At 42.7% G+C, this 25,000-nt stretch overlaps 1 protein-coding gene across 1 annotated transcript; it reads left to right on the forward strand.

The window, feature by feature from the left end:
* Window positions 1-28: 28 nt before the first annotated feature.
* Window positions 29-24,558, forward strand: Tmem165 (transmembrane protein 165). The gene is made up of 6 exons (XM_021650937.2): window positions 29-481; window positions 12,737-12,962; window positions 18,841-19,016; window positions 19,445-19,624; window positions 23,024-23,129; window positions 23,782-24,558. Exons 1-6 carry the CDS (start codon window positions 266-268, stop codon window positions 23,856-23,858), a joined length of 981 nt encoding a protein of 326 aa, XP_021506612.1. The 5' UTR covers window positions 29-265; the 3' UTR covers window positions 23,859-24,558.
* Window positions 24,559-25,000: the final 442 nt, after the last annotated feature.

Consider the following 25,000-nt stretch of genomic DNA (forward strand, 5'->3'; position numbering starts at 1 on the left):
AATGGGAGGCCGCTCTGGCCAGGGGGCGGGGCCGGAGGAGTTGGGCCGCGGAGGCAGTTGAAGGAGTGTGTGTGGGTTCTGCCGCCCGGCAGCCGCGGAGCGCCCGCAGCCGGTGTGTCCCGGTCGCCGCGTCCCGCGTGGTGCAGGCCGTCCCGCCGAGCCGCGGCGAGGCCTGACGGACGCGCCCTCCCGGCACGCCGGGCTCGACGCTTCCCTTCGCCCGCACTTCCTCCTGCTGCGGCGCGGTGCCGGCTGGGCGGGCGGGATGGCGGCCGCGGCCCGGGGGAGCGGCCGGGCGCCGACGCGACGGCTGCTCGCGCTCCCGCTGCTTCTGCCGCTTCTGCTGCTCTGGGCCCCGGGCGGTGTCCGAGCCGGCCCCGAGGAAGATCTGAGCCACCGGAATCAGGAGCCTCCGGCGCCCGCCCAGCAGCTGCAGCCGCAGCCCGCGGCTGTGCAGGGCCTCGAGCCGGCCCGGGCCGAGGTGAGGGCCGCGTCCGGAGGGGATGGGGCGGGCGGAGGCTGCGGTGCGGGCCGCCGGGTACCAGGCTCCGGCGCTGCTTGGCGCCGCCCTCTTTCTGAGGCGGCTGGGGGAGGGGTGCCGGCCCCTGCTAGCCTCGCTGGGAGGAGGGTGACAGACGGCCTTCCCGGGCGCGGCCTGGCCTAGCCTGGCTGCCTGGGGGGGAGGGAAAGAGAGCTTCTGCCACAGGGGTCCCCGGAGGTCCCCTAGATCGCTGGTAACCCAAACGCTTGCCCGGGAGTCTGGGTCTTGCTGATCAGATCTGCCTTACTGGAAACGACTGGAACTACTCATCCCAAGGAGAAAGTTTTTAGCACGGAGCAGCTGGGAGACTTTGGCTTCTCGAAGGATCCATCGCATTGGCCGTGTCCTTGTTGAGGCAGCCCATCCAGAGATGCTCACCCGGATTCAGCTTGGCACACCCTGTGGTTCTTTGCCAAATAATTGTGTAGAGAGATTATGCACCGCCACCCTCCCTTTTGGAAAAACGTGCTTTGGCTTGAAGGAAGTGGCCCTTAAGAATGTAGAGACTTGCTTTGTAGTGAGGGATTCTGAAACTACAGAATTTATAAGTCAACCAGAATGTCGTAGTTTGTTAACTTCACCCAATAGATACGAATTGACCCTATAATCTATTTTCATAGAATTTCTCCTTTCAATGCTACTTTGCTCTGACTTGGATTCTCTATTTCCAGTTTTGACTCCTGCATTCTGGAGGTTTTTAGTGTCTGCTAGTTAGGTCCATTATGGCGTTCAGTTGATTTCCTACCTCCACCCCAGTCTGTGTTCCGACTCTGTGATCTTCTCAGAAATCTTCAGAAAAATTACTCTGTAGTGACTTCAGTCGTATGGCAGGATGGTTATGCATGTTTTCTTCACCATTCCGGTCCAGCCAAACCCCAGGTCTCCTAGGGACCCACCACTCCCTCACTGGATTCTAAAGTAGTGGCTTCCGAAGCCCTGGCCTGACATGTGCTCTCTTGCCAGTCTCCTAAACAAAGACCTTGCAACAGAACTCAAGCTTAGAGCCTGCGGGTTAGAACCCTTCCCATCTTCAAGAGCGAGCAGAAACCTTTGGAGCCTTTCCCAAGATGTCCTTGTTAGAAGAGACCTTTCTTTGAGTAATGGGAGTTTTCATTTCCTTACAGTTCATGTTACATTGTTTGCCCTTTCCAGTATTTTATTTTTCTATGTGGTACCATAAGATGGAAGTTGGTGTGATTCTAAGTTTGGTTTTTTATATAGCATGTACTTCCTAAGAACCACCTGTCCAGAAAGTAGTAAAGCTCTTGAGAAATAAGGGAAAATTCTCCTTACTGGGAGTACTCAGGAAGAAGTTAAATAAATAGCCACTTGTTAGGAGGTTTAGTGATCGTGAAGTTAAGATTCAGTGAGCCGATTTCAGCCTCACTTCAGCCCTTAGGCAGGCAGAGAAGGTGGCATTTCCTGGTTGTGGATGGGGCAGCCTAGGTTTGAGAAGAGTGGTGGATTAGTGTCCAGAGGCAGAACCAGAGCTGGAAAACAGATCCCCAGTTCTCCTTGTAAGGTGCTCTTAGCAGCCCTTCCATTCTGCTAGATCCCCCGAGCCATTTGTTTCATTCTAATGGATTTTAGCGGTTGGTGGATGACATTGATGTAAGCCCTTTATCTTGATACCCCCCACACTTTTGAGGGACTTTAATGTCTTATCTATTTTTACACTCTTGCTTCAGACTTGGTTTCTTAGAACATGTACACGTTCTATCTGCTCTTCAGCTGGTTAACGTCTTGAGAGCATTGTTATAGCTTATCCTTTGTCTCTTTCCTAAGACCTTGTATATTGTTGGCATTTATTTGTTAAGTAATTTTCTATGAGGAAAACGTTAAGACTTTACATTTCAGTTCCTATCAGGTTTTAAATATCTTAATGGAAAAACTATAAAATGAACTCAAGCAGGAAAACACTTTTTTAATAGTATATATGCAGCTGCCTTTTACTTGCTAAGGGATTTACTAGATGAAGTTAAGAAAAACTCAGCTTTTATCTGCTACTGCTGGTGAGTTTGTTCATTAATGGATTGGTTTTAACTTAGAAAATTGAACTGAAACCGATTATCTAGTTGCTAATTCTGGGATTCTTGTAAAGTTTACAACACACACATATGGTGTTGGGGAGATCAGAAGTGTTTGAACATGAGGGTGAGAATGGCTTCCTGATAGTACAAATCAGGTTGTAGTGGAGAAGTAGGAGTCAGGGGCTAAGGAAGCCAGGGCTCCAGTTGTTGGGCATAGAGGCATTGGGTAGAGGGGGCCCCCCCTGTCCTGTTCTCTGCTGACTCTGCATCCTGAAGGAGGCCTTGATCAGCAGCATTGCTGCCATTCAGATGACGGGGGCTTGGCACTGTCTGGCTGGCCTGTCCCTGCTCTGTACATCTGCTTCTGAACACCCCTGCCCCCTGTGCTGAAATGCTGAGTCATCACTGAGCGCTGCCACCATACCTCAGCATCAGAAGCTTACTGTAATGCAGTCTCCACTGGGAGTGAAACAGCCCTAGATGCAAGAGCGCAGTTTATGAATGTGTAACTTTTAGGCATTTCATGGAGGTTGTCATAGTACAATTTTTAAGACAGAAGTGGTGGTGGGCACAGCTGTAGTTATCACAGATCCTTTTTAGGTTCCTGGAGAAAGTCTGCCCATGTTAAGCAAAGGTCACAGTGCTGAAGACAGTATATGCCGGCCCCATTTAAGTTACACACACTTGCCCTTATAAGTAAGGTGTTGGAGGGAAGATGCAGACACTGTGGGTTTTGCTTTAATATTTTTATATATGTTGAGAGTTGTTTCCTTTGAGAATTGATGATTTACACGTAAAAGCAAAACTGTCTCATTTTAATTGTACTTTTGTATAACTTTTTGTTGTGGCTCAAATATTTCTTAAAGTGCTAGAGTACAATGAAGATTTTTTTCTTAAACTGTTTAGTAAAAATCTCTCCTTCTGTGCAGAAACATAAATGGTCACCATACTGTTCAGCACCCAGAGAAGCCAGGGTTTGGATTTGCTTAGTATCTGGGTTTCAGCTGACTGTGCAACTCTATGCCATAGATGTTTTAAAAGGATGGAATATTGAAGTTTAAACTGTGTTGAGAGCAGACTGTGAAAATAAAGGGGGAAATCCTGTCTTCATTGGCAGGCACTCGGGTAGAAGAGACCATACAAAGTGGTTGTATCTGCTGGGTTCAGTGCAGTGGCTGACCTTCCAGACAGGGCTCTCTGTGTCTTCATAATCTAGTTAAAAAGAAGGCTAATGGTGTCCCAGTTATTCTAGCCCTTGGGAGGCTGAGGCAGGAGCAGAGGGGTTCCCTTTGAATATAGGATCATAAATAAACCACAGTTGTTTTTTTTGGTTTTTTTTTTTTTTTTGCCATAGATAGTGACCTTAGTTTGGCACACCTCCGCCCCCCCCCTTTCCTGGGTGGAGTATATATTGTATATATTCTGATATTGAAGGAACTATTCTGGCTGCAAGCCCTCTTAGCAAACCTAAAAAATCCTATTGTCCGATCCTGCCCAGAATCTGTTTTTACTCAACTTCTTGCTGTTATTTTACTTATTTTTCTGCAAGAACACCTCCACAGATTCCATGGCTTTACCATTTTCATTAAATGGTTAAATGAAATTTAAACTGTCTCTGCATGGTTGTAATTGATACTTTCAGCTCTGAAGACTGAGTTTCTCAGGGTGCCCTCTGCATGAAAGGACACTTCGTGCTCCATTTATTGGGTGTCACCATGTCATCAAAAGAACCCTTTCAGAAAAATCAGTAAAACTAAGTATTTAATATGCTTCAAATTTATAAATACATGGTAGAATGGTAATGTTTATAAAGCAGTTGCTAAATGTTAATCAGAAACAAATTTTATACCCTGCAGGGTATAGTCCCTCTACAAGGAGAGAAAAAAAAAATCTGGGCACAGGGGTCCTTTCTGAGACTGATACTCCAGCACAGATGTAGCCCATGTCAGCTCAGTGTCCAAGTGGGTTCCCTAGTAATGGGAACAGGGACTGTCTCTGACATGAACTGATTGGCCTTCTCTTTGATCACCTCTCCCTGAGGAGGGAACAGCCTTGCCAGGCCACAGAGGAAGACAATGCAGCCACTCCTGATAGACTAAGATCAGAAGGAAGGGGAGGAGGACCTCACCTATCAGTGGATTGGGGGAGGGGCATGGGAAGAAATGAGGGAGGGAGAGTGGGATTGGGAGGGGACTAAGGAGGAGGCTACCACTGGGATATAAAGTGAATAAACTAATTAATAAAACAAATAATTAAAAAATAATTTTTATGAAAATTGTTAAAATATACTCTTAGTAGGAGTCAAATGTAACATTAGTAAAAATAATATTTTAGGTTGATGAAATCACCCAGAAAGACTTAGGCATTATATTAGAATGTGTTTATCAGGTCTTGGTGGCATGCATCTATAACCACGGGCCTGAGTTTTAGGTTAGTCTGGGCCTTGTCGGTCCTTCGAGCTCTGTTAGGGGTCCAGCTCCATAGCAAGAGCTACTCCTAACTCAGTCTCTCATCATTGTGGTCTTTTAAAGCCGGATTTGTCTGCAGGGCCAGTGTTCTAGGTTATATGGCTTTTTGTTTTGTTTTGTCTTTTTTTTTTTTTTACACATGTTAGTATTTTCTGAAAAGGCCAGTTCTGACTTTGTCAGTACTGTTGAGGCTGAGCTAGCTAAACGTTTCAGATTCTGTTATCTTCACACGATGCCACCTCTTGCTTAATAACTTCGAATCAAGTGATACATAAATTTTGAGAGGGATGGAATCAGTCTTTTGGTGGCAAGCTATAGATTCTGTTTCAAAACATCCAGCCTTCCTGGTTTCATTCTGAATAAAAGGGAAATTCAGAACAGTCATGTTTGTGTTCATTAAACTGTATGTCTCGGATGGGAATTCGTCTTTTCTGTCATTTTCTCCTGAGGATAATGGTGTGGTGGGTGACACACACTATAATCTTAGCCCTTGGGAAGCTGCAATAGGAGGCATCAAGTTAAGTGCAGCCTAGGCTGTGTAGTAAGACTGGGTCTCCAGGAGCCAGACTCTCCTAAATGAGGATATTATGTGTTATTTAGTGTGTGTGTGTGTGTGTGTGTGTGTGTGTGTTATGAGAGTGTGAGCACAAGCGTGCCATAGTATGTATATGGAGGTGAGTGAGTGATTATTGTTCTGGAGTTCCACCCTGTTTGACACAGGGTCTCCTGTTTTATGCTGTGTATGCCATGCTAGATAGATGTCTTACAAGCCCCTGTCTGCCTGTCCGTACTTCCAATCTCTTTGGAGGAGCTTTGAGGTTCTAGGCAGAGGCTGCAGCACCTGGTTTGCAGGGTTCTGGGATCTAACCTCAAGTCCCTCTTTCCCCAACCCTCTGCAAATATTTGTTTGTTTACTTGTTTAAGTATAAGCTGCTGATCCTGTTCTCAAGATGCAGTTTGTGTTTCACTTATTAAAATACTGACATAGTGGTGTTTCTGGAATACTGTGAGGAAACCCTACCAGTTCATGTCTTGTGGTGTAGTGTTGTGTAACCGTGCAGTGAAGTCCCAACATTGAAACTGCACTCCCTTCCAGCAGATGTCCTGTACAGCTACGTGTTGGCTTCTGTGCTCTTCTGCCTTTTTCATGTCTTGGATGAAACTCTTGTCCTTGCCATACCTCCTCCACTGTCTTCGTTTCTTGTAGGAGGGCAGTGTTGTGGATGGCCCCAGCATCTTGTGCCTGTCGGAAAGTGTCCTCTATCCAGCTACACCCCAGTCCTGGTCACATTGTGCTCTCCTCAGACCACCATTGCAGTCTTCCTTTGATTCTTTTGTTCTCTCCTCTTCCCTCATTTCCTTCAGTTCTCTCACATAGTTTCTCCTGTTTTGAGAAAGGAAGAATAAATAATGAGGGACCTTCATTCTCACGGCTTGGCCTAGATAGTTTCTGCTCTGCCATTTAAAAACCGATTCTACTGGAAGATTAGCTATCAGTTAATCTTTGCTTTAATCTTTCATCATCTGAGTTCCCTCCTTGCTCTTTTGTTCTTTTGAGATTTATTTATTTATAAATGATACTAAGAGCAGCTAGTATTTCTCTGCTGAGCCCCACCCCCCATCATTTTGAAGCACACTTATAACCTAGCCAAGTTTTAAGTCCAGAGCTCTTTTCCTGTTCTCCTTTGACAAGGCTAACTGTCCTCTTAACAATTTTAAGCCTAACACCATCATGGCAGTGTGAATGTTTTAAGGTGAGGTAAGCCTTTTGAGCCTTAGGTTCAGTTGGGATCACAGCTTTTATGATTTTTTTTTTTTTGCATATCAAATGAAATGATATGGAAACGTAGTAACCCAGGGACCCACTTAGCTGGTGGAGTTGCCCTTCTGCTCAGTGCAGTAAGCAGTGGGCACTGTCCCAGCTAAGACAGCCTTTTCATCTGTTTGCTGTCCTCCCTTCTCTTCCTTACCTCTAAATAAGCTTTATAAGCTTTCTCCCATACCCCAGGTTTCTCTCTCTCTGTCTCTCTTGGTTTTTTGAGACAGGGTTTCTCTGTGTAGCCTTGGCTGTTCTAGATTCACTTTGTAGACCAGGTTGGGCTTGAACTCACAGAGACCGATGTTCCTCTGCCTGTCTCTCCGAGTACTGGGAATTGCAGGCATGGAAAAGCGATGTTCTGCAAGGATTTGATGGTTGTGGACACTGACCTGGCAAGTTAGTTATCTAGAGATAGGTTATCCAACAGGAAAGATAATGTTTGTCAGGAATGCCCCCAGCATGCTTTGGCACCTGTACTTTGTGCTTTGTAGGAAAACCTCCATCTTGACCTTATGGCCTTTTGAATGATTGAATGTGCTGCTCACATTATTCTTGGTAATCTGTTACTTGAAGCAGCTGCTTATGGATTATATCCACATCTCAAAGTTGCCTGTGTTGTCACACCATACTTTGTGTGCACATCTGGAGAAACTGGAGCCCAGCTAAAGACATCCGGAAAGCTGACCAGCATATGAGCTCTTGAGCTGGATATGGGGAAAACAAAACAACAGTGGCACATTGGAACACTGTGGGGAGAGCAGCACAGCTGCTGCAGGTCAGTTTCCCTAGAGCAGAAAATAGCTTCACAAAATAATCACAAAACTAAGCCCAGTAGACCATGGCATGCAGAAACGTAGTCTGTTAAGTTCTATGAACTAACACCCTATGCATATTGGAACCCAGAAGCATGCATCTGATGTTGAGAGATGAATTTCTGAAAATACTCCTGTTCTTCAGGTTTTTTAGTGCTAAGGTTCCCCAAACCACAGGGTTTGTATAAAGAATATGGCTGTGATTTTACTTTGATCATTAAGGAAACTTAACCTTATGTAGGTTTGTATTGGGATGGCAAGGGAAAGCTACAGAAGTGAAATGTTTCTGTTGGATTACACATAGTCAGGCAAGCATGAAGCCCCAGAAGACTGAGAGAAGAGCTGGGAATTTGGAAATCAGTTTTATATTTTCATGTTTTAAATATTGTAGTTTTGGATGCCGATCTGTAGATTAATGTATCATTACAGTAAGACATCCTTAAGTGGGATGCCTCCAGTTTTTCAACACTCAGCAGCATTCCCTTTCAAGTGTTAACATGTAGCCAGTCCCAGAGCAATGACAGAGAAGTGCTTGGGAATAATGAGCAGGCTGATGAGTTCATGGCTCCAGTTGTGCTCTGAAAGAGACAGAGAGGGAAGGACACAGCTGGAGCTTCACTCTTAGTGTTGACTGCAGTCAAGTTCAGGAGGATGAACCTTGCAAGCCAAGGGTAACCCCGGGAATGGGGTAGTGTTGTGAGTTTTCCCTGTGCTTTCATTTCTGGTAGACAGCACACAGGTCTTGTAAGCACCAGACTTGTAAGGTTCATTTTTGTGAGCTTTAACTACTTGCCTCTGCCCTGGGAATCACATCCACTTGCGAACAGCCCTGGCTATATCAGGCTGTTAGCACCAGGTCTGTACCCTGAGTCTGACCTAGTCTGATCTTGTGATCCACTTCTACTTGTCACCTCCAGCTGAGTGTATCTAAACCACAATCCTTGTTTTGATGCTTCTTTTCCTCATAGCTTCAGGAGCATGACTTTATCCAGTAGCCAGGCAAAAAATGTCTTTCCACATCCTTAAGTGAACCCTGCCCTCCCTGAGACTTTTTTTTTCTTTCTGTCGTGCATATTCTTTCTTTCCTTCTCTGATTAGTTTCACTATTGCTCTTAGGCAATTTACCTTTCGATAGGCAGACATTCCCCACTGACCTGGTTATTAGTCACAGGGCCTCATCCATGTTTATCTTACATTCAGAATCTTAGGAGCTTTCCTCTTGACTCTGAGTTAGTTATCATTATCATGTACACTTTTCATTTGGGGTGCACTATTCAGACAGCAAGCATTGTCTCTGAGATAAACAAGCTTTATTATTTCTCATTGTTGGTCAGGATCAGGCAGAATGCACGTACTGTGCAGTACTTCTGGTCAGCCAGTCTAGGAGTGTAGTCCTGGGTCCTGTGGGACTTGAGAAAGACCCTCACACCGCACACTCCACTTGTTGGCCAAAGGTTGTCCCACAGGTGTGGGCTCCCGGACAAGTGCAGCGCATGTACTTTCTGGTGGGATCTGCTTGAGGCCTGCCACAGCATGCAAGGAGTTAATGTCCTGCTGGAGTAGCAGGTCAGGTTGACAGTCTTTGGAAGGGTCCTTTGCAGAGGATGCAAGTTTGGTTCCATGTACCCAATTTAAGGTGACTCAGAGCCACTTGTAATTTTAGTTCCAAGGGATCCAACTCCCTCTTGTGGGTTCTGTGGGCACCTCCTCTCAGAAGTACGTGCACACATCGTTAAAAATAAACTTTCAGGTAGGCCTTTGAAGTGATGCATACGAAGTATCCTTACCTGGTTGCATGGTGGCAGAAATCCAGAAGTTACAGAAGGCTGTGTGGTGAAAGGTATCACTTCGCCTTCTCATCCTCTGATCTGCGGCTTAACAGATCAGATTACCACTGGTTGACTGGTGTTTTAAGTAAAGTTCCTTTGCAACAGAGCCATGATGTTTCATCAAGTATTTGAAAGCTGCTCTAAAGTTATGCCACACAGGAAGAATCAACATATAACATACCATTTTAAAGGTAGTGTGGAAATGTTAGAGTACTTCATAACAATTAAAAACTATTGTTTAATGTTGGGCTAAATTGCCCTCTCAAGTAATTTTGCCTGTCTTTATTTTTTAAAATAGGAAATTTAAACCAGAAAATATGAAGGTATATTATGAGGCAAATTTTTTAGCTTGTGGTGTTTTGCATTATACACTGCTGTGCTGTCTTCTTCCGGAGAAAGCTCTATCTTGGGAACTGGTGTGAATCGATGTGATTAGATCATTGAAATTGAGTAGATACAGGTCAGGGTTTACATGTATTCTAGGGAGTTCAGCAGTGAAGTAACATGGACTAGTTTGTTTCAGAAAGGCTGGTGAGCTGGTCTGTTGGGTGTTGTAAGACCCAAGTGCTGCTGTATACTAGGTACCATCCTGAGGACTCAATTCACTTGAAACTCAAGAGTTCGGGGTCATGGATGCCTTGGTTGACAGATGATTGAGTCAGGTCATACCGTAATGCTTTGGATACAAACTCAAGCAGTCTGATTCCAGAGCTGTGGATTTAGCCGCTGTACTAAGTGAGCTGGCCAGACCAGACCAGGGAGCCAGTCCTTTCATGGTGAGCAGTAGATCCATGCTAACAGATCGTCTTCTGACCCAATTTCTATTTCATTTTTTTTAAATGATTGAGAATTTCACACAGGAGTATTTGCATGCTTTCTACCTTTCCTACCCTCTCTGACTCCACTAGTGTCTTCTCTCAAATTCATACATTATTGTGTGTACATTATGTGTGTGTGTCTATACCCATCCACACACACATAGGTTATATACACAGAACCTCTGTGTTCAGTTAGTGTTGTTGGTCTGGACTTCTGAATACTCAGCCTCTCTTCCACAGGTGATTGCAGTTCGGCCCTCAGCAGAGAAGCTCTTTCCAGCAGACGGGCCCCTGCAAATACCTGAACTGGTCAGAATGCAGACAGTGAGTGACCAGGGGCAAACCAGCCCCAAATGGGACACTTCTGATGCTTAACTTTTAAAAATCTCTTGTCTTCACAATATCCTGATTCTTCATTTTTTGCCGCCCAGGACAGGCTTAGTAAGTGGAAAGAACTATAGATGTAGTTTTCTTGTCTTCTGTATGGAAACATTTGAGAATATGGAGGGTTGTGTTTGCTTTACTGTGTTGCACTCTATTTTTTTCATTTATTTACTTAATTTGTGTCTGTCTGTATGTGTGTTTGGACATGCACGTGTAGAGATCAGAAGATAGCTTAGAGGAGTTGGTTCTCTCCTTCCACTGTGAGTCTTGGGCATTAAACATAGGTAATCAGGTTTGGCAGCAAGCACCTTCACCCACTGAGCCACAGCTGGACTAAAATTATTTCTGTTTTTGTGTGTGTGTGTGTGTGTGAATGTATGCCACATGCATGCCTGTGGAAGCCAGAAGAGGGTGTCTAATGCCTTAGAATTGGAATTACAGGTAGTTTTGAGATGCCTTGTGTAGATGCTGAGGACCAAACTTGAATCCTCTTGAAGAGCGCCGAGCCATCTCCCCGATCTTCCCTTTATTGTATTCTTCAGGCAAACTTGATTGCTCATTTCATACAAGAACAGACTAAATTTGGCCAAGGACTTAAAAGCTTATAAAACCAAAGTGTTTTCTTCTCCTCTTAATTTGAAATGCAAATTTTTTTTCTTTTCTTTCCTTTCCTTTTTTTTTTTTTTTTTCTGAGCTTTGGAGCTAAGTGATCTTAAGTGCTACATATTTACTCCTGAACTTTTCTTGGACTTCAGATCTTGAAATTTTGAGAAGTCTTTTCACATAAACACTTTATCTCTGTGTGGTGGCTGATGCTTGATGCTTACTCCTCATTGGCTGTTGGACCAGCTAGAAGCTCATCTTACAGGAATATCAGCATAGACAGAACGAACATGCTGATGGAGAGAGAGCCTTTAAAACGTACCTGCTTAATTAAGGGCTTGGCTGCAAGTACTGCAAAGAATTTCCTTGTTTCTGAACAAATCTTACAGTTCTGTTGTGCCCTGTAGTATTTGAAGTCAAGTTTGTGTCATGTGTTAAGGAATAACATATACAGTAAAAATTGAAGATTTACATATAGTATACATAGAGCCACATAACTTTTCCAGTTACTGAATGATGTCTCATCTGGTGACCTTAGAGTTCCAGCCAGCGAACGTTCTTCGTGGTGGGCCTGGAACTAAACATACTAGACTTCACAGGTCACATCTATCCCGGCTACGTAAAATCTCTGTCGTGTGATTTTCCTTTACGGTTTTTTTTCTTCTTCTTCTTCCACTCCCCTTTTTTTCTCTCCCTTCCTCCCACTCCCCTCTTCTTTTTATTTTTTTATTATCTCTTTAAGTTGCAAACAGGCTGGGATTACCTCTGCTAGTTTACCAGCCCCTGATTTTAGGATCTCTTCATTTCTGATGCTCCTCAGTGGTCAGGGCCTTCTTAAAGGGTAGGGCTCCAGAACTTTCCACTGAACTTTGGAGGAGGCCAATTAAGTTTTGTCTTACTTTTCACCAAGACTGCTTTGCCTTTATTCTGGATCACTTTGCAGGATATTTTTAGAGTTCATCATAGGACCATCTGCACATCAGGTTATATTAAACCTTATCTTAGCTAGAGCCTCCACTGACTGTAGCCTCTGAGAGCTTCCTGGATCCTCCATATTCTTTTGTAGTGTCAGTGATCTTGTCAGCTTCATTTCAATGAATGTTTGATAAACACACCTGAGTCTTTTACCCAAATTACTAGTGAAAACTTGAATGAGACAGCAGTAAATTGACTGTAACATGTGCTTAGAAAATAAGATAATTACGGTGTCTATGCTGCAGTCTTCTGAATTGCTTTGTATAGAGAGCTGAATTACGGTTACTACTAATGGCATTCAGAATTATAAAACAATAAATCACTGGAATGACCACCACTAACAACTATAATAAACAATACAATAATAATAATAATAATAACTACTACTATTCTCATTTAAAATAAAAGAATATCAATTAAAGGACTAAAAAGTATTGTTTGTTTTATTAATTTTCAGAAAGGATTTACACCAGCTGCCCCAGTTCAAACCAACAGAGAAGATGCTGCCACCCAAACAAATCTGGGATTTATCCATGCGTTTGTTGCTGCCATATCAGTCATCATAGTGTCCGAACTTGGCGACAAGACTTTTTTCATAGCTGCCATCATGGCAATGCGCTATAACCGACTGACTGTGCTGGCTGGTGCCATGCTTGCTTTGGCCTTGATGACATGCTTGTCGGGTAAGGGTGCTTTCCCAAGAAGCACAGTGAATTGAGGGAAAGTGTACGTGGAGTTTGATTCATTCACCCAGTTACACTGGAAACTGCTTATCCCCAGAATTCAGTAAACAGCAAATGTGGTTTCAGTATATACATTGTTAAAACCCAGTTTGACTTCTTAAATGGAAGTTTTAGTTATTCAGATCCAAGATATGTACTTTTGTCACTTATTCACTGGTGGTTTTTAGCCTTAATTTTTCTTTATTTTTAGATTGATTCATTCTGTGTATGTGAGTGTTTTACCTATGAGTATAGGGGCACTATATGTACCTGGTACCTGCGGAGTTCACAAAGGTGGTAGTGAGCCATCATGTGCATGGAGAACCAAACCTGGGTCTCTGCAAGAGCAATATGTGCTTTTAACCACTGAGCCATCTCTAGCATTTATTCTTAATTTTATTCTAGTTGTGTTTTTTGTTTGTTTGTTTGTTTTCCTCCTTTCTCTGAAATCCAGATAAGCTTATTTATATTTGCTATTTTAGAAATGGGATTCAGGCCACGGCAAACTGCGTGTTTTCTTGCTGGAAGCCACTGGGTGGCAGTACTGAGAAGCAGTTTTTAGTTTATTTTCATTAAGCTTTTTCTTACCCTGCTTATGTGGAATCAAGTGTCCTTTAGTCTTCTTATTTGTGTTACTCTTTGGCTTACTGCTTTGTAGGCTCTAATTTTAGAGTGTCGAACCACAAAAAAGTGAGCTTAACACTCAAGTAACTAAGCACTATTTAGTTGCTACATCAGAGCTACGTCGAGTGTGTTTGAGGCTCAGTTGGGTTTGAGTCTGACTTCCCACGGCATACCCTAGTAACTAAGTTAGCTGACCCATCTCTGTAAAGTTAATAGTTTTCTACCTACCTCATGATTTCTGTTCTACAGTGATGAGGTAATTTATCTGGAGGGCTTTGCCATTTAACTTATCATAATGAAACCAATTTCTTAAGAGGCAAAACAAGATCAGATTCTCTGGTGCTTTGATGCTTAATGAAAGCTTGTGTTTTTATAAATACATAAGTATAATTTGAATACTACTCACAATTTGAAAAAATAGTATATTAATATTTTATAGTAGCAATTAATTTTCTTTTCAGAAGTGATGTGTCACAGAAGAGGGGGCTGAAGATTGTAAGAACCTAAGGTCAGGGAGGACCAGAGTGAAACAGTCGTGTAGACATGACAGACGACTGCACTCAGAGCAGCTATGGTGGCCCGCACAAGAGCAAGCCTGCCAACAGTCATAAGTCAGGAAGAGGCTCATAATCCCCCACCCCAGACTCAGGAAGTGTGGACAACTGGTGGTTTCTGGGGGAGGGAGAGCGCATTTTCTTGAGTGTGGCCTCCAGGAGGTCATCCATTTTCTAGTGGAGGGCTTCATACCCAGGAGTATATGGTCTTGATTAGTTCTTTAACTTAAAAGAAGAAGATAAGTTGGGGGTGGAAAGTGTACGGGACTGGACCTGGGAGGAGTTAGCTCTGAATATGATCTCTCTCTCTCATATATTTATATTTTATATAAGGATATATATTTTTATTTATGTATATTATCTATATTTTAAAGAAGGAATATTGATTGCAGGAAATGGGGCAGTTGAAACTGTTGGTCCCACTTGGGATGCGCTGTCTGAATGCTCTCAGGAGTGTGTTGCTGCTGGCAGCTTCATTACTGCATCTGTGTGCACTTTCTGTGCTGCAGACGCAGTTCCATCAGCTCTCCCAGCTTAGTTTTCTCAGCTCTCCTTCGTCGTCTTTCCTAAACCTCTCCTACCTCCTGCTGTCTGATGGTTCTGAGGGCCCTTTCAGGACCTAAACATCTTTTTCATACTTTATCTGATGTTATCTAAAATACATGGTTTTTTAAACTTAAATTTAAAGAGTTGCAAAGATCTCATTTCTGGTATACTGTGTAAAGCAAAAACAGGTACAGAATTTAAACTGTCCAGTGCAGGGCTGGAAAGATGCTCAGAGGGCAAGAACACTTGCTGTGTAAGTGTGAGGACCTGAGTTTTCGTAACCAGCACCCATATAAACAGCCAGGCAAGCCCAGCTCTGGAGAGAGACAGTGCGCTCACTGGACAACTGAACTGTTGAGCTTCAGGCTCAGGGAGAGACCTGATATCTTCCTGTGGCCTCCATGTACATACACCTTCATACTCTGGGTGCACACACCAAAAATATAGGGACATTAAAATGGGAAATCTGAAGCTGGAGAGAGAGTTTAGCAGTTAACGGCACTTGCTGCCCTTGCAGTGTTCCAGGTTTGCCTCCCAGCACTCACGTGGCCATCTCCAACTCTGGTTCAGGGCATCCATCAGGTGACCTTGTTTGTCCTCCTTAAGAACCAGGCATGCATGCAGACAAAACACACCCAATAGACAGACAGGCAGGCAGGAGGCAGGAATCTTAAATACCGTTAGCTTCATATGTGCTGTTACTCTTATTCCTTTGAGGAAACACATAAACTCGACAGTTGAAAGCGTGTGGAAATTGGTTTTTCCTGTATTGTTTTCCTCATCAAGCCCTACTCTCATAACTGTGAAAGCTTTGTATGGATCATACTACTTTATCTTCCTGTAAGAAAGTATGCATATGATGCTGGATTTTAAAAGTAATTGAAGGTTCTCTAAACACTTAATTTTATAAATTGAATTATTATGGTTATTATTAGTATATAGTAAAAGTAAATATATCACAAACTTAGTCATATTTTAAAATGGGAACTTGATCCCATTAGTTTGTGTATGAATATTTATTGCTAGAATGAAGTAAGATACATCAACACTAATTTTTTTTAAGTTTTTTGATATCTGAGAAATTGCATTCACACACATATATATTAAGGATATGCATCTATATCTATATCTCTTTATATAAATTTTTGTTATAGCCTTGCTACTCGGTTCAGAGCTCCTGAGGTGTTACAAATCATATGATGAAAATGATAATGATTTATGAAGTGATAGCTAGTGCAGTAGGATTTCTGTATTCCTTTTATTAACATCAAGTACATCAAATAAAGTTTTTCTGAAATGTATCAAATTACTGTTTACATACACGAAATGTAAGTACTTTAATTTGTCATATTTAGCAATGGTGGAGAAAACTGAATTATTGATTGAGTGAACTGTTGCCATTGAGTGCCAGGAAAGGTTTGTTTATTATTTGTATTTTGTTTTTTTGTTTTTGTTTTTTTGTTTTTTGAGACAGGATTGCTCTGTGTGGCCCTGGCTGTTCTAGAACTCAGAGATCCACCTGCCTCTGCCTCCCAGTTGCTGAGATTAAAGGCCTGTACCACCACACCCATCTGGTTTAGAAAAAAATTAAAGGAAACCAGAGGAACAGCAAGTGGAGGAAGAAAAGCCAAGCCTACCAAAACACTGTTAGGGTCTGCTTCCAGTAGAGAAGCTAGTCAGGAGGGCGGAGCGTTGCCACTGTGCTCCCCATCCAGGCTCCCACTTCTGCAGCTCGGGCTGTCTGCAGCCAGCTATACGATAGTACTAACTGGAAAGCTCCAGGAACCACAGTTCATAGGTTTATACCACATAATGACCTTACTATAGTGAACTCGCCCTCATTCTCTCCCTGGACATAAATGTCCTTGCCCAGTGGGGGTCCACATTCTGTGCTACACCATTATTCAGTGACCACCTTGATCTTCAGATCTGTCATGGTAACACAGTTGTGTGCTTCAGAAGCCGTTGCTACACGTACTCCTGGCCCCAGAAGACAAGGTCCGTGATAGAACAGATAATGTGGGGACGTGAGGACAGGAACCTAAAGCACAGATTAGTGCTGTGTGATTGCTTCTGGGCCAGGGGACAGCAGTGTAGCAGGGTTTGGAAGTCTCTGAGTCTTCAGGCACTCACTGGAGGTCCCCGATCATAAGTTCTGTGTGGGTTGGGAGGATATTGTCTCTAAAGAGAAACGGAGAATAAACTTGGGAGTTTCAAAAGGTTTTCTATATTTTATTTCAACATTTAAAATTATTTTGAGGAAGTAGTTTTATTCTTTTTTTGTCTTGTCTCTGTGTGTGATTGTGTAGTGCATGTGTGGAGGTCAGAGGATAGTCTGGAGTGTTTGCTGGTCTTTGCCTTCCTCTTGTGTTGACCACTGTGTCTGTGAGCCTAGCTGGCCTGGCTCTGTGAGCTTCTGGGTTCTCTTGCTCTGGTACCCATCCCCCCTTGCCCCATGTGAGCACTAGGGTTGTAGGTCTGTGTAGCTGTGTCTAGCTTTGGAGTTTATTCAGACTCAGATCCTCATGCTCACACAGTAACTGCTTTACCTGCTGAGCCATCTCCCCAGACTTCTGTGGAAGAAGTTTCAAATCTGAAGCTGTACAGATACAGATAATGAGTGGGTACTGGCGTACCTTCCCTGCTAACCTTACCCAATTGCTTTTTAGTATCTGGATCTAGTCTGTGTGAAAAATGGGAGTATATTTATATTATTTTTGTCTCTGTAGGTAAATAATGTGTACTTATGCACACATAATTTATATCTATATATAGATGATAGATAGATAGATAGATAGATAGATAGATAGATAGTACTTTAGTCAACCATACTTTAACTTTTTGTTCTTTGTGGCACCTGTTTCCACCTGTACAGTGTCCAGGCAAGATCAGGTGTTTGATTTAGTTGCTATTTTTAAAATCTGAACTACTACCTAGACTTAAGTTTTGTGATACAAACAAGTTTTAGAGAATATGACCATGCCCTCTCCCATACCCCTTAGCTCTTCCTCTTTCTGTGTGGGATGTTTTCATGTGCTTAAGCTCAGGCTACTTCTGAGCTAGAAGTGGCAGGGTGCCCTGTCTTCAGAAGAGGATCCTGTAGAAGCATGTGGCAGCCATTTTCCCCTCACTGTTTGCCTGACCCAAGCCAGAATTTTCTTACGTAAGTTTGTCTTCTCTTGCAGCTAATATCCAGCCTATGAGGAGACACTGAACCACAATACATACCTTGCTCTTTACCAAAATTTCCCTAGAGATTTAGTGTAATTCTCACATATTTTCCCTTGATGTTTTCAAATTGGTAGCTTCCTCATTCTGGCATCTGCTCCAGAGATGAGTGACCTCTGGCCTCCCACACTCCTTCCTCCTGCTCTTATGCTCCTGCACTTTCTCCAGCTGTTTGTTGACTACATTGTCCAGGACTGGCTTGTGGGATCCTGTCTAGCTGCTTTCCTTGTCCTTATGGCAAGGTTCTTGTTTTTCCTCAGGCTCGCTCTGCCTCTTCTGGAAAGTTCCCCCAAATGCTCTTTGTTACTAAAGTGTCTGTTTTTTGGCCCTTTAGTAAATAAGCAAGAGATAGAAAATATATGACATATTGGTGTGTCTACACATACCTATAAGGAATTTTCAGAATTGTAAGATACACTAAATTTACATAGTTAAAAAAGAGCAGTGCTGTAAGAGAATCTTGTCATGACTCTTTACCTTTTAAAGATCTTTGACAAAAGAACTATCCAGTGGTGGAGTAGAGTGTGGCTTCTAGTTTGTAAAGTCGTGAAGGTCTTAGAGGACATCACTGTCTGCCTAGTTTGAGTACTGTGTCTAGCTAGCACAGATGTAAGGGGAAGCCAGCGCTAGTTGATTAAGAACGACTAGAGAAGCAGTCAGCATCTGAAGAATTGTCTCTATAGCAGATCTGTGTGCTATTGTAATGAGGCCATGCCCATCACTGGTAGGCTTTTATGGGAAGAAAGAAGCAGAAGTATTTCAGGTCTTTAATATTTGATGTGTCTAATATGAACCGTTTTCCTTCAACAATGTAAATTATGATTCTTGATGTAACTTGCTTTGGTCTGTTGTGGAAAGCACTGTTAACTGTTGGCATTTCCTTTCAGTTTTGTTCGGCTATGCCACAACAGTCATCCCCAGGGTGTATACATACTATGTCTCAACTGCACTCTTTGCCATTTTTGGCATTCGAATGCTTCGGGAAGGTTTGAAGATGAGCCCAGATGAGGGTCAGGAGGAGCTGGAAGAAGTTCAGGCAGAGTTAAAGAAGAAAGACGAAGAAGTAAGTTGTTGGCTGGTGCATGCCAAAGGCATTCGAGGACAAATCCACGAAATGGTTTTCAGTGGTCACATCTGTATGTGTGGGTTAGCTTAATTAGTTTCCACTCTTATTATAACTTGGCTCTGGTTTTGGGTTACTGTGAATGTGCCAGGGAGGGAAATGTTTGCCAAATGCAGTCAGCTTTTTAGACTTATGGTAAGTGTCTGGATCGTGGGAACTGTTGGCTCTGCATGTTTCTGAAGCATGCGCATGCTGTTTGGCTTTGTTAAGGAGTGGGAAAACTGACGCTGTGAGGCTGGTGACCAGAGGGCAGCTGGGGAGACATGCACTTTCTATGCACAGTATACCATACAATTTAAATGCATTAAAAAGATGAAGTGACTTTATGCTATTTTGATACACTTAATGGTAGTTTTTATTTGTTTCAGTTCCAAAGAACCAAACTCTTAAATGGACCAGATGTTGAAACTGGTACAAGCACAACAATACCTCAGAAAAAGTGGTTGCATTTTATTTCACCCATTTTTGTTCAAGCTCTCACATTAACATTCTTGGCAGAATGGGGAGATCGATCTCAGCTCACTACCATTGTTCTGGCAGCTAGAGAGGTGAGTGGAATTTGATGCTTCTGTATCAGGACCACTGTTTCCCATTGCTCCATGCCAGGGGACAATCGGGCCATAGGTGACTACCCGCGCTAGGAGGTTGACAGGTGTTCATTTTATGACCTGGAATTAGCCTCCTTTTTCTTTATGTCTCTAGTTCTTGAACCCAAATTTAATTCTTCTTTTTGTCTTGTTGAGTCCTTTTACTGTTTCAAATACAGCTGTGGTTGGTATCTTTGTTGCTTGGCTTCCTGCCATGCCTTCTCTATATGCTTATTGGGAATACAAATTAGTATATCCCAGGCTTTTAATCCCAGCCCTGGGGAGGCCTGGAAATGTGATCTTGAATTCAGGGTCAGCCTGGGCTACATACTAAGACTGTCTTAGTAACAAACAAAAATTTAAAAAATAGCAACATTTGTCTAAGAGGGGAATTTGTTCAGTTACTAAATTTCTGAGCAGCTTTTTGGTTACTCATTTTCAACATCACTTACCTGCTAAGTTCTCTCTCACTGACCCTAGGAGGGTTACTTCTAAAATAGAGAAAATAAAAATAGGGTCTGAGGACATGAGGATGCTTACAGTGCTCATCTTGGGTCTGTCTCATATATTTTTTCTGTAGGGCATGTCTGTTCCACCTCAGCTCTAGAATGCTGATACTTGCAGTGCAAGTTAGAAGACACCTGCCAACCCTTATTGAACAGATAAGAACCTGAGGCTCAGGGAGCTGGGGTGCCTCGAGTATGGACCAGAAGTGAGCTTGTCTCTGTGTTTTGATCCTATTGGCTTGCTATTGAGGGCCGGTAGAGAGTAGTTAACTGTCATCTCCCATCAAATGTCAGTTCTTGTCCACAGATGCCGATATCCTGACGAGCTGCACACTCTAGATCTTAACTCTGGATCAGTTATGCTATTGTACACTGAAACATTTAAATCCTTGGAAATGTCTGTCATAAAAGATCAAGTTCCTTAACATTCCTATAGCTTAAAATAGTAAGTATTTCAGGCTAAGGCTGAGATCATAGGAAAAGGTTTTGTCAGAGAACCTTAAAAATGCTTTATTTGGAGATGGAAAAAACAAGAAAGGAACTCTCCCATTTGATTCTTGTAAGACAAACTTTAAAAATGTTCCTTAATGGTTATGTCTTGTCTTCATTTCTAGTCTTCCATCAGCTCTTAGAATTCCAGAATTGGGCCTTGGAAATGAGCTTGTGGTGGAAGAGGTTCTTCCACTGCCGGGGTCAGGGGAGGCACTGCCCGCTTTGTGGACTTCTGTCTGCAGGAGGAATACAACAGTGCATAGGGCTGTCAGCACTCACGGTTAGGTACTCTTCTGTGTCTCTTACACTGTAGCTGTTCTTAAAGAGCTCTCAAACTGTCTGTTTTTTTCCTGTAACATTATTTTTTGCGTGAATCATGCTATTTTGCTTTTGAAGGCTCCATTAATACAGGTTAACAGCATTTTTCAGTCTTTGCTAAAAGAATTTTAACTCACTGATTTTTTTTCTAGTACCATTTTATTTTCAGATGGAGTGAAACCACAGCATTCTCTGGTACATGCACAGACTGTATATATGCTGCCTTTGTATTTCACAGCAGCTGGCTGCTGACCTGCCGCTCAGCTTTCTTCATCCCACCCAACCAGTGCATCCCTGGACCCCAGCATCCCACCCTTCTTATAATGTAAATCTTTTGCCTTTCTCCCAGTTCAATTTTGTGAGCGTTTTCTACCTTACTCTCTCCACTTTGTCTTTAGAGGGGAATGAAACCCCTTTCCTTGGTCCTTCTGTTCCATATTCTACTCTGACCTTCTGAAAGTTCAAAGATCATTGATTATTGTGGTTGGTTAAGTGGACAAAGCTCCCATCCAATTGCTGACCTCACAGTGTGGGATAGTAAATCTGTTATGAACTTGAGTGGACTAGAGTAGGTTAGAAGATCCCACTTACGAGTGGGGAGGAACCATTCCCTGGTCTCAGATCCTGGACTACATAAGGAGGAAGTGAGCTGAGCACAAGCATCCATCAGTGTCTGCTTCTTGGGAGGCTTGAGTGAGCAGTTGCTTCAAGCTCCTCCACATGATGAGCTATATACTCAGCTGTGAACTGAAGCAATCCACCGCCCTGAAGTTGCCTTTTCCAGTTTATCACAGACCAAGAAAAATAAGACATCAGGGATGTTCACAAGTGCTCACTGAGACCTGTTGAGGCCAAGCACCTGGTAGTCTTCATTCTGTTGATTACATCACGGTTGACTTGTCCATACTTTTCTCCATGAGTTTTTATACGTGCTATCTGAGGTGATGTTATTCACCATCAAACCTGACCTTTTGAAAAGGCGATTCTCTTTATCTATTCCGGGTCAGCCTTGTTCAGGCACTCTTGCCTAAGCCTCCTGAGATTACAAGGGTGCTGTGCCTGGCTTTCAATTGAATACACTCATCTTTTAATTTGCTAGCACCCGTAATTCATTCTTCTCTGCCCCTTTTAAAATTACATGGGTGAGTCTGTATATGCCATGTGTATGCGGGTGCTTGCAGAAGCCAGAAGAACGTATTGAATTCCCTAGAAACAGTGCCAGGCAGTGGTGAGCCACCTGACATGGATGCTAGAAAGGTACTCTGATCCTCAAGATGAGCAAGTATTTCTAACCACTGAGTGGTCCCCGTCTATTACATCAGTATCACCGTTCTTCAGTTATTTGTCACACCTGATTTCAGATGTCCCATGTGCCTTCATCTCCTTCCAGTCCACTCGGCACTGTTTCTTACAAGGGTTGTCATTTCTCATTGGACTTAGTCCCATGTAGTTAATTGTCTCCTTTAGATTTTGACAACAGAAATCAGCTTATGTTAAAAACTGGCCAGTGTCTCAAGACAAAGGCTGACATCAGAGTCTGAGTTCATAGGGATTTCTTGTAGCTGGGCATTGAGCCCTGGCACATGAGTGGCAACCTACAGCACTACAACCCCATCCCTGACTCCCACCCTTCCTTCAAGGCTCCTCCAGAGCCTCCTTGACTCTCTGTAGAAATACTACAATGCTCTGTTGTTTCTTCCTTCACAAAAGACATGAGGTTCTTACCTACTCTTCTGGGCTATCTTCTGGAAACCCTTCCAGTTCATTCTGGTATTATTTCTTACCTTGGGCTAAAAGCACAAGAGTTAAGGAGAAGGATTTCTGCTCTCAGCAAGCACAGCAATACTGTACCATATAGGACTTAAAACATTCAGATGAAGCTTTGCACTGTCCGAGTTTCCTGAAGCAGCTATTTCCTGTTTCATGATTTCTCAACTGCCTCTGGCGTTGTGTGGTTCATGACCTGTGTCCAGTTCTAGTTGATACTCTTCTTCTCAAGCAGCATCTGACTTACCAAATTAACACTAGCTACATCTGCTTCCAGGATCCCTACGGTGTAGCAGTGGGTGGAACAGTGGGACACTGCTTATGCACTGGATTGGCAGTAATTGGAGGAAGGATGATAGCACAAAAAATCTCTGTCAGAACCGGTAAGGTCTCTTTTTTAATTAAAATTGCAAGAGGCATCTGTTCTAATGCTTGAAAATCACAGATATTAGAGTGCTAGCTTTGATAATCTCCTCCAGAGGCCACGTGGTCCCTGCTTCCCACTTGGGCCTGGGTATTCATATCCGTAGGTCCACTGACTTCCCCATGTGTACACATTAGAAAATTGCAAGTTGATCTAAAACATGGCCAAACTTGTTTTCTAAGCCAGAGGAAAACTTGTAGAACTATGTGAGTTTTGGCCTGAAGTGTTTAATAAGCAGACCCTGTGTGAGACTTCAACATTTTCAACATTTAAAGGGAGCTGGGGTCTGAGCTTCTGAGCATTGATGGTCAGGTTTGGCAGCAGCACCTTTTCATGCTGTGCCATCTCCCTTGGTCCTGTATGTTCTTGATTTTAAAAAGGATGAGTACTACTGCTGCTTGCCAATACTTAGTTTAATGTAATTCTTTCTGTAAGCAGTGCCCAGACAAAGGTCTGAGTTTCAGGGAAGAGTAGAGATTCAGGAATGCTGTGCCACTGGCATTGTTTTCAAGAACAGTTAGTGAGGTTGGAAATGCAGGGAAACACAGTTTTGTTGGCATGACGTCACAGTGGAAGAAATGTCACCTTACTCATCTCTCTTTTTTTTCCAGTGACAATCATAGGAGGCATCGTTTTTTTGGCATTTGCATTTTCTGCTCTATTTATAAGTCCAGATTCTGGTTTTTAAAAAGCTGTTCATCTGTATTCAGCCGAAGATATGCAACTATTGTTTTTCTGTACATAATGTACATTACAACTAAAAGCAATGGAAAATACTGTATTTTGTAGCATTAATTTGTAAGTTTGACCCATTTAATTATTATGTCTAAAAGAGATAATCATTGATTCTATTTGTAAAAATTTTTAAAAGAAAAGTCTGGCTTCTAAGTGTGGGTTTTCTCTAGCTAATTATGTTTACACTTCAGCCCCACTTCTGCTTGACATGTGTGTCCACAGGAGTGGCACAACTGACTGCGTGAGTTTTCTTGTAGCATGACCCCTATATAAACACATTTTCTCCTTGGTCACTGGGGTATTTATATGTATACCTTAAACATTTCCTTGGGGGAAAGAATGAATTATTTCTACTTTTAAAAACATATTCCTGAGCCAGTATAGTAATCAGTAGTTTTGTCTTTGGGGAATTAGGATTGAAGAGAGAAATAAGGTGTTTCTGTTGTATCAATTACAAACAGTAAGAGTTGCTGGCTAGGTCCATTATCCCTCATTTTTTTTTTAATTGGGTAGGACACCCAATATAAAAATAGTCAATATTTGACAACATGGACTTACCAAATTAAAAGAATACTATGAATGTATTCATATTTTTTCTATATTGAATAAACAATGTAACAAATACAATGTAAATAAAAGTGGTGTGACTAGTACTTGTTTTTCCTTGTGTTACACAAAATACCTTCTAACTTACCAAAGTAGTAGTATTTTCTCTTACTTGATTATATTGTTATTTTCTACAAGAAACTAATATATGCAGTTTAAAGCAGAGCCCGCAAGCATTCCTTATGACAAGGTTGTTTCACAGAGACCTCTGTGACCACTCGGTGTGTTGTGACTGCTCTGTGCACCCAGGCGGCAAAGGCTGTTTTCTCCCAGCCTGTGTTCTAGTGCAATATAATAGTCTTTTTTAAATATGAAGGCATTCTATACAGCTGTCGAGGCATTCCTGTGTGGAACACGGCAGAACAGCGCCAGACAGTGATGACAAATGTACACACTGTAATCTGTAACTTGAAGACATGAAGAACCCAGTGCAGTCTCCTTACAACCTTCTGAAAACTGCTGAAGTTGCTCTTCAGTTGTTAGCTCTTC

This window comes from Meriones unguiculatus, chromosome 3, assembly GCF_030254825.1.
Source record: "Meriones unguiculatus strain TT.TT164.6M chromosome 3, Bangor_MerUng_6.1, whole genome shotgun sequence".
Classification (NCBI taxonomy): domain Eukaryota; kingdom Metazoa; phylum Chordata; class Mammalia; order Rodentia; family Muridae; genus Meriones; species Meriones unguiculatus.

Bases quoted from the DNA above. Each gene is read 5' to 3' on its own strand.
- Tmem165 (XM_021650937.2), top strand. From the start codon at position 266: ATGGCGGCCGCGGCCCGGGGGAGCGGCCGGGCGCCGACGCGACGGCTG. The intron at 482-12,736 runs GTGAGGGCCGCG...ATTAATTTTCAG, and splicing joins TCGAGCCGGCCCGGGCCGAG to AAAGGATTTACACCAGCTGC. The intron at 19,625-23,023 runs GTGAGTGGAATT...ATCTGCTTCCAG, and splicing joins TTGTTCTGGCAGCTAGAGAG to GATCCCTACGGTGTAGCAGT.